The following is a 9,515-nucleotide window of genomic DNA, read 5'->3' as shown; positions in this document are numbered from 1 at the left end:
GTTAACTGAAAAGGTACTGGTCCTTTTTTATTGCAAATTAAAAAAAAAAAAACATTTTCTCATCCGTTTGGTTAGAAACGTATTCAGACGTTAAATCTATTGTGTATGTATGTGTCTGTACAGTACAGCATGTTTTGTGCATGTAGTTCCCTTTTTAAGGCAATGCCTCCAGTGTGACCGGTGTCTGAAGCACATGTCTAAACATGACAATAACATTGGCCAGCGACAGCCTATGACTTCACTACCAGTGCGGCTATAGTATAAAAGGATGCCGGAGGAACACATCATCCTCTTCTTCGTCTTCATTCAAGACAGTTTGTTTATGGAAACACCTAACAAGCATGCTGAGAGTGTTTATACCTCCGTGTCAGGAGTTTTCTTTTGATACCTGAGGATTTGCATGACTCGTGTGGTATGTGTGGGTGAGAAGCACACGCGTTCAGTTCTTGAAGGAAATGAATGCACTCATTGCACTTTTTGCAACTCTTTTTGTTTTGTGAGTTTGACTTGTGAGAAAGTGGGATGTGCTCATTGTTATGCATTCACTGGACTAGTGAGTGCAGAGGTAAAGCTTTGCATTTTACCCGAGAGTGTAGACAGCATTTGCATTAGAGCATTTGGCTCTTGAGGGAGTTGAACAGTCTCAACGTGATGCATTCGTGGCAGTTTCTGTTCTCGCTTGATTCTTAAAGGGAATCTAGTTTTTGAACAGAGCATGTTTGGCTCTTGGGGGAGCTAAATGCATGCTGCGTGATGCGATTGCACTGAGAAAAGCTTTGTATGCTTGATTCTCTTTTGAGGGATGAGAATGGAGCGCCTACCGCCTACGGTTTAGGTCTCGAAAGGTTACAAAATAGATGAAGGATGGTAAAACATATACAGTTAATTGTAACCAGCATGTATGTAAAATGTTACCTGAGAGAGAGAGAGAGATAGATGGAGAGAGAACAGAGCCCCAACAAAAGGGCCCCAGCAAAGAAAGAGAGATCACCAGCCAAGAAAAGCGACTGCAAAGAAAAGAGAGTAACAGTTACAATCTTCTTTTATCCATTCCTTGACCATGTGACTAAAAACAAAAAAATCCAATTAGCAAATTACAGCTTTCCCTTACGTGCAAAAGGTGTGACAATTAGCAGACCCCCAATGTACTGTATACATATGTTGGCCTGCAGGCCTTGATCATAATCAGCACTTCTGAGCCTTCAGTAATGCCAAATTGCCCTTTTGTTATTGAAGATAGGTTTGGGACAGGAAAGCAAAAGTCTTTGATCATTTTCAACCCTACAGGTTGCTAGGCTCTCTGTGAGCCTCCCTGATCAGCTGCTCTTAAAGGAGAGTCTGGAGGTACTCCCCTCGCTATGCTAAGTACACCGCTCCCTAGAGCGCTGTCTGTCCCCAGAGCTTTGTTCTGTGGCTGTATTAGATTGTAAGGCTCTTGTGTGGGCCTCCCTGATAAGCTGCCCTTCAGGTCAAGCTTGGCAGTAATCCTCTCACTTTGAGGGTCTTCATACTGAGTACGCCGTTCCCTGAGGGTGGGGGGCATGATTGAACTACCCTCACTTTAGAGGGTAATTATGCTGAGTGCTTGCTTCTACACATAGGAATGTAATTAGTACTCCTCTCACTTTCTTTTGTTAAAAAGGCCCAGCAGAGGTTGTACTTCCTTCGCCAGCTGAGGAAGTTCAACCTGCCACAGGAGCTGCTGAAACAGTTCTACTCCGCCATTATTTAATCCATCCTCTGCACTTCAATAACTGTCTGGTTCAGCTCAGCTACCAAATCTGACCTCAGAAGACTACAGAGGATAGTCCAAAAAGGCCCAGCAGAGGCTGTATTTCCTTTGCCAACTAAGGAAGTTCAATCTGCCACAGGAGCTGCTGAAACAGTTCTACTCCACCATCATTGAATCCGTCCTCTGCACTTCAATAACTGTCTGGTTCAGCTCAGCTACCAAATCTGACCTCAGAAGACTACAGAGGATAGTCCGGACTGCTGAGCGAAGCACTGGTCCAACCCTCCCTACTCTCCAAGAACTGTACTCATCCAGAGTGAGAAAAAGGGCTAGCAAAATCACTCTGGACCCCTCACATCCAACACACTCCCTCTTTGAACTGTTTCCATCTGGTCGACGCTACAGAGCACTGCGCACAAGAATGGCCAGACACAGGAACAGTTCCTTCCCTCAGGCAATCCATCTCATGAACAATTGATAATAAACGTGGAACACACAACACTATTATACATTTATTTATTTAACACACATACATTTTTACATTTCAAATTTGCACATATCATACATGTACATACATAATTGTCTATATTATATATTGTGTTTTTGCTATTTTGTACATTGTCTATTTTGTATATTATTCTTTTTATTATCTGTGTCCTATCTTGTCACTGTCATTCTGTTGCACTGTGGAGCTTCTGTCACTAAAACAAATTTCCCGTATGTGTAAACATACCTGGCAATAAAGCTCATTCTCATTCTCATTCATTCTCTTTAGAGGGTCATTATGATGAGTACTCCGAGCTATACTCTAGAGCTCTGTGCTGCAGGTTGTTAGGCTCTCTGTGAGCCTCCCAGATAAGCAGCACTTTAGATTGAGTTTGCTGTACTCCCCTCGCTCTAGAGGGTTGTTATGCTGAGTGCTTCGCTACATAGAGCTCCGTGCTGCAGTTATGTTGTGTTATTGGGCACCCTTGAGCCTCCCTGATAAGCTGTCCTTCAAGTCGAGCTTGGCAGTACACCCCTCGCTTTAGAGGGTCATTATTCTGAGTATGCCACTCTCTAAGGCAGTGAGCATAAGAATACTCCCCTCACTTTAGAGGGTAGTTATGCTGAGTACTTGCTCCCTAGAGCTCTGTTCTGCATGTAGATTGAGCTTGGAAGGTACTCCTCTTGTTCTAGAGAATTGTTTTGCAGAGTATTCTGCTCCTTAGAGCTCCGTGCTTCAGCCATGCCAGGTTGTTAGGCCCTCGATGGGCCTCCCTGATGGGCTGCCCTCAAGTTTGAGCTTGGCAGTACTCCCCACACTTCAGAGGGTCACCTGGGAGTATGCTGCTCTCTGAGGCAGTCAGCACAAGAGTACTTCCCTCGTTTTAGAGGGTCATTATGCTGAGTACTTGCTTATGAGAGCTCTGTTCTGCATGGAGGTTGGGCATGCTTAGTACTCATCTCGGTTTAGAGAGTCATTATGCAGAGTACTCTGCTCTCTAGAGGTCTGTGCTGCAGTGATGTAAGGTTGTTAGACCCTCTGTGAGCCTCCCTGATGAGCTGTCCTTATGGTTGAGCTTAGCAGTGCTCCCTTCGCCTCAGAGGGTCATCTGAAAGTATGCTGCTCCCCAAGGCGGTAAGCTTAAGAGTGCTCCCCTCATTTTAGAGGGCTGTTATGCTGAGTAATTGCTCCTGAGAGCTCTGTTCTTCTCATTGGCTGAGCCCGCTTAGTACTCCTCTGGCTTTAGAGAGTCGCTGTGCAAAGTACTCTGCTCCCTAGAGCTCTGTGTTGCAGTAAAGTCAGATTGTTAGGCCCTCTGTGAGACTCCCTGATGATATGCCCTTATGGTCGAGTTGGCAGTGCTCCCCTCACTTCAGAGGGTCACCTGTGAGTATGCCGCTGCCTAAGGTGGTGAGCATAAGAGTACTCCCCTCGCTTTAGATGGTTTTTATCTGAGTACTTGCTCCCAAGAGCTCTATCATGTGCATAGGTTGAGAGTGTTCAGTACTCCTCCCGCTTGAGGGGGTCGTCATGCTGAGTATTGTGCTCCCTTGAACTCTGTCCTGCTACAGTACAAGGTGATGCAAACCTTTTTGGCTCCCCCTGAGCTGACTTGTATAAGCCTTGATTTTAGTCAAACTCTGGGCTTTATGAGCCTCTCTGACTTTCTTAGTCAGGATCTGATTGAGCTGGCTGCATGGAAGGCCCATCAGAATTGGACCTTCCTGTCCGGCTCATTGCAGGTTGAGTTTGATACTCCCCTTTTCTACGGGAAAAAAATAAAATAAAAATTGCATATGAGTGTCTCGCTCTTCAGAGCTCCATGTTATCAAGTTGAGGAATTGTCATTTCTAGTCTTGCGTAGCCAGATCTTCAGACTGACGGCAGAAGGTCTGGGAACCTTGGCTGCTTTGAATGGCAAGGCCCACCCAAGAGGCCATATGACTGACAGGTAAAGCTACCAATCATGATTTGGTTTGTGCCGCATCATGTTTAGGGGCGTGGAAATGTCCCCACAATAACAGACAGGTGTGTAAAACTCTTGGATGTATTTTAAAAGCCGCAAACTTTAAATATTTCACATTATTTTAAAAACCCAGTGTTTAGTTGATCCTGATAAGCGCTCATTGTCACAGTTGTAAACACAATGGCTTTCTTCTAACATGAGGGGGTTTGGTGTCCCCCTAGGTGACGGGTCAGGGATTGGTAAAACCTAAACGCCTAGCCATATCTGCTCGGTCCTTAGCAGGTAAGTTCTTAGGATAGGGTCTTGGGTTTTTGTCACCATGTAACCATAATTCCTGTCCACTCGCCATGCCTTGTCTGCTTTGTCTTCTTCAGATGAAGAGGTAAATGACCTGCTCCTCCGGCATTCTTTTATACTGTGGTCGTACTGGTAGTGATGTCATAGGTTGTCACCGGGCAATGTTATTGTCATGTTTAGACATTTACTTCAGACACCGGTCATGCTGGAGGCATTCCCCATAGTGACCGCTAGAGGACGCAGTGTCTCATTCCCTCTCATGGTTACATGCTTAACCTTAAACAGTTTTTCGCTTCCTCTCGCATTGGTGGAGATAATTTATACAGCTTTTAACCGCACATACTCTCAAAACTCAAGAAAGTTGGATGTCTACCATTACTATCATCATTACCACTAAAAGTATATAAAGAAGTCATTTTTGTTATGTTCAATAAAGTATTCAGAAGAGATTGAAATCGACATTGGATTATGTGCACATAAAGTGTGCATTGCATACCCAAGCCATCAGCATTTACTTTCACTTTCACAGATTCTCAGCATTGATCAGTTCTCCTTACTGCTGGCATCATCACCTTTAGCTTTGACCAGTCAGCCCAAAACACAATGTTTAAAATAATGACAAGAACCAACCATATTAGTTTTCCTGCTGAATTGTATGCTTTGCGTGCCATTCTAAACCAGTTTCTCATGTTCTTACTCTCTCGTGATTGTTGTGAATGATCTTGTTCTATTGATTTCTCACTTTCTATAGTGGCTATCATTGCTCACAATCATTCCTTGTCACGGCTAAAAAAAATCCATCTATTTGAACTTATGTATACTCAAAATGACTGTACAAATCCTTTCATCTCAATTTTTAGAATCTTGTCTAGTTGAATCTCATGTAACTTAAAATTAAGTTGAAATTGGTTAAATTATTATGATGAGTTGAAGTAATGGAAAAAAACAACAACATTGACTTACTGATCATATCATATCATATTTATTGTGTACCATGTAATATTTTATCATTAATAATAAAACTGTTGTTAAACTTGCTTGGTTTTCATAACATCAATACATATGCTGCTGATGACATTTAGTGGTAAGAAACATTAGCATTCCAAACAGTATGTATGAATTAATATTAATTTCTGCACTTAGCAGTCCTCTGACACTTTCTAAAGTTATATTAGGCTGCACCTTTTTGTATGAGGATTTTTGTTCTTTTTCTTAACACTAATAACTACGCAATAGCTAAAAAAGAAGAAAATGTAAACTGCAGTAAATTCTGTAGTTCCTCCTGAAGATCCTCTACACAGGGTTATTATCATTAACTAAAAATGCATAACTAAATATTAGGGGTGTAACAATATATCGCAATACAAAAATGCAACGATATGTATTGTGGATAGTGACAATCTGTATTGTGTACAATTCACCCAAAAGAAAAATTATTTTACAGAGTTTTAGTGTCAGTACTACATTAAACTACTATATATATAATGTATAATAATGTAGTGGGGGGATATTTGTGGGTCCTGCTAATGCCAATTGTCTAATATTACCAGTAAAAAAGTGGCCTACATTATTTTAAATATATCTAGTCAGTGACAGAGTGCAAGCATATTCATGTAAAATAATTATGTATTTTCAGCCTCAGAATCATGAATATTTTTATTCTGGTGTCATCATTGTCCTGTGCATTGAGTTACCAGCACCAAGTCCAAGACTATTAATTTCCACCCCTGATGTATTACCAAATTTAGGATTTTAATCAACAGTACATTTTCTGTTAACCTTTTACCATATGTCTTGGAGTATTGCAATAATATTGTTTTGTGAGTTCAGTATCGTGATATGTATTGAATCGTGACATGAGGGTATCGTTACACCCCTGCTAAATATATAGCTAATATATAACTGATACAAAAATATATATATATATATATTACTTAAAATGTTAACTGAAATCAAATATAAAAACACATTTTTCTTATTAAAATGTAATAAAATAACATTAATATGGAAAATATTTTGAAAAAAATTATACATGTATGTAAATTATACCTAAATAACACTGCCTCTATGTTGTGAAGTACTTTACACGCTATACAATACAAATGGCTTTAAAGCAACACAGAAATCAGTTTATATGTCTTAAAATTCAATTTCTGGAATCAGTACTTTCAGTTTTCATGTACAGCTTTATTGTGATCAACACTGAGGAATGAAGAATATTCCAGCAGGTAAATGAAGAACACCAAAGCTGATCTGAAGAGAGTTTAGGTTTCCCCATCATCATCATATCTTTCTTACAGCACATTGAGCTGTAAATTAAACAGTTAATTACATCATAAAACATAATTTTCCATTTTATTTGTAATATATACACATTTATTTGAATAATTTTACTCCAAAATCAGCCGTCTTTTCCAGTTCCCTTCCGAGGGACCTTCGAACTGCGTCCTCTAGAGGTCGCTATGGGGAACACCTTCAGCGTGACCGGTGTCTGAAGCATACATCTAAACACGACAATGACATTGGCTGGCGACAGCCTATGACGTCATTACCCTGCGCAATCACAGTATAAAAGAGCGCTGGGATAACACGTCATCCTCTTCTTCGTCTTCACTTCCACTTTGCTCTGATACCCGCAGTTTCACACGGCTCGTGTTCGGTGTGTGTGTGTGTGTGGTGAAAAGCAAGCTCGTTCAGCTCTCGAGGGAGTTGGATGCGCTCTGCATTCATTGCTTGTTTCTTGTGAGGGATAAGCATGAACTGAACGCGCTCGCCTCACGAGGAGACGGCTTGTGCTCATCGTGATGCATTCACAAGACTACTGAGGGGGAGGTGAATACTTCACCATTTACCCGAGTTTGTAGATAATGTTTGCATGAGTGCATTCGCCTCTCGCGGGAATAGCAACGCATTCGCGGCAGCGGTTGTCGTTCTCGCTTGATTTCTGAGGTAATCTAGCGCTTGGGCAGAGCGTGTTTAGCTCCCGCGAGAGCTGAATGCGTGCTGCGCATTGTGGTCGCGGTGAGAATTGGATGCCCATTGCCGCGATTCGCGGTTGATGGGCAGAACAGGGAAAGGACCTGATGGGAAATTTCTCCCTATCAGTAATTTCCTTTTGTTCTCATAGGAGTGTATTGTTATGATGAGGTGGCTGAGTTGCATCACACCACAGATCTTGCTCTCCGTGCCACTAAGCAGAAGGGCTCTTTGGGCTTTGCCTTCAGATGATGCACCGTGAGCTTGAGTCTGCGCGTGAGCCGTGGTTCGTTCTGCGGGAACCCTTCCTGAATGATTCGGCTCCGAGGAGCAGTAGCTCTTCAAGGATGAAGAAGTTAATGGGTCCCGTTGTTTCTAAAGTTATCTTCGGGTCTAGTTAAACGGGACCCATGCTCTCTATTGAGATAGAGAGCATGAGATTGTATTCAGCTGCATCAGTTGATGGTCTCTCTTTGGGCCCTGCTAGACTGCCCTTCTAATCTAGTGCTGCCATCTGGTCGAGCTGAGAATGCTCCCCTCACTGTTAGGATTAACTATGAGCATATTGCTCTCAGTTTGTGCTTTGAAGGCCTGCCTCAGCTTGAGAGCCAAGAGTGCTGCTCCCGAGAACTTTGTATGCAAAAATACTGAGTTGTTAGGCCCATCCTGGTTCCTCCTCAGTCAGTTGCCTCTATGCTGGGACCCTGTTGTTCCCTGTTAAAATGTGCGATCCCCTTTTAAGTTGGATCCCATTTCTGATGTACCAGTTGCGGTCAATCTGCCCCCAGACATGGCTGTGCTCCCCTCACTGCGGGAGGGTCTTTTATGAGCTTGCCGGTACTGAGCAGGTTATGCGAGTCCTTCTCTCTACTTGAGAGTTAGGTAATTTGCTCCTGGGCTATTGATCGCTTCGGTCGAGATGTGTTCCTCTCCCTTAGCTAAGGGTCGAGCACTCCGCTCTTTGAGCTCTGTGACAGCGACATCAGGTAGTTTGGCCACTTTCTGCCTCCCTGATTAGTTGTCCCTATTTGGTCGAGCCTAGCTGTGCTCCCCTCACCTTAGAGGGTTACCTTTGAGCATGCCGCTCCCAATTGAGTGTCTGAGGCCTCCCCTCATTGAAAAGCAGGTCCTGCGTTTTTGGAGCTCCATTGAGCAGCAGCCTCAGCTTGTTAGGCCTCTCTCTGCCTCCCCGTTAGGCTGCTCTCTTTGTTAGTGAGTTTAGCAGTGCTCCCCTCACTTTAGAGGGTTACCTTTGAGCACGCCACTCCCAATTGAGCGTCTGAGGTCTCCTCTCATTTGGTCCTCAGCTCCTTGGAGCTCCATTGAGCAGCAGCCTCAGCTTGTTAGGCCTCCCTCGGCCTCCCTCGTTAGGCTGCTCTCTTTGTTGGTCGAGCTTAGCAGTGCTCCCCTCACTTAGAGGGTCACCTATGAGCACGCTGTTCCCAGTTTGAGGTGTGACTGTTTTGTTTGAGTTGGTGACACTCCCCTCACATGGAGGGTTTTTCTATGAGATACACCTTTTTCATGGTCGAGCTTAGCAGTGCTCCCCTCACCTAGAGGGTCACCTATGAGCACGCTGCTCGCAGTTTGAGGTCTGTCCTGTGACTGTTATGGTTGAGTTGGCGATACTCCCCTCACATGGAGGGTTTTTTCTATGAGATTTTTTCAATCTACATGCGCTCTGAGCATACGGCCTCCCGCTGAATTATTGTCACTCCTTGAGTGACTCCTCCACAGTCACATAGGGTCTAGGCCTGTCTAGGGGACAGGTTCTTGGTTACCCTTTAGTAACGGTGTTTCTAAATCCATACTATGGTACGTGCACACGCTCAGCTTCTGTGCACTTTCTAAAATCCACATTGTGGTAAGTGTGCACGCTACGAATTTTGCGCACTTTCTAAAATCCTGTATGGTAAGGGTTATGCGCTGTAGCCTCGTTCCCTTTCTTTGAGTTGGTTAGGCCCTAGTTTTCACCATGGGCTCCACTCAACCTATGTCTCCCTGTTCGTTCATTACGGTATTCCTAAATTCATATCTATGCTAAGTGCACATGCAAG

At 43.4% G+C, this 9,515-nt stretch overlaps 1 protein-coding gene across 1 annotated transcript in view; it reads right to left on the bottom strand.

Annotated features, from left to right (window-relative positions):
- Window positions 1-9,169: 9,169 nt before the first annotated feature.
- The window catches only part of LOC107720472 (uncharacterized), a 6,111-nt gene continuing 5,765 nt past the window's right edge, over window positions 9,170-9,515 (bottom strand). The window contains exon 10 of the mRNA XM_016528191.1: window positions 9,170-9,216. Within this exon, the coding sequence (XP_016383677.1) occupies window positions 9,170-9,216 (47 nt within the window). The remainder of the gene's footprint in view (window positions 9,217-9,515) is intronic.

This window comes from Sinocyclocheilus rhinocerous, unplaced genomic scaffold (genome assembly GCF_001515625.1).
Source record: "Sinocyclocheilus rhinocerous isolate Xijiao unplaced genomic scaffold, SAMN03320098_v1.1 scaffold691, whole genome shotgun sequence".
In the NCBI taxonomy this organism is placed as follows: domain Eukaryota; kingdom Metazoa; phylum Chordata; class Actinopteri; order Cypriniformes; family Cyprinidae; genus Sinocyclocheilus; species Sinocyclocheilus rhinocerous.
The sequence above is the reverse complement of the archived record's forward strand: the minus strand, read 5'-3'. Positions and strand labels throughout refer to the sequence as shown.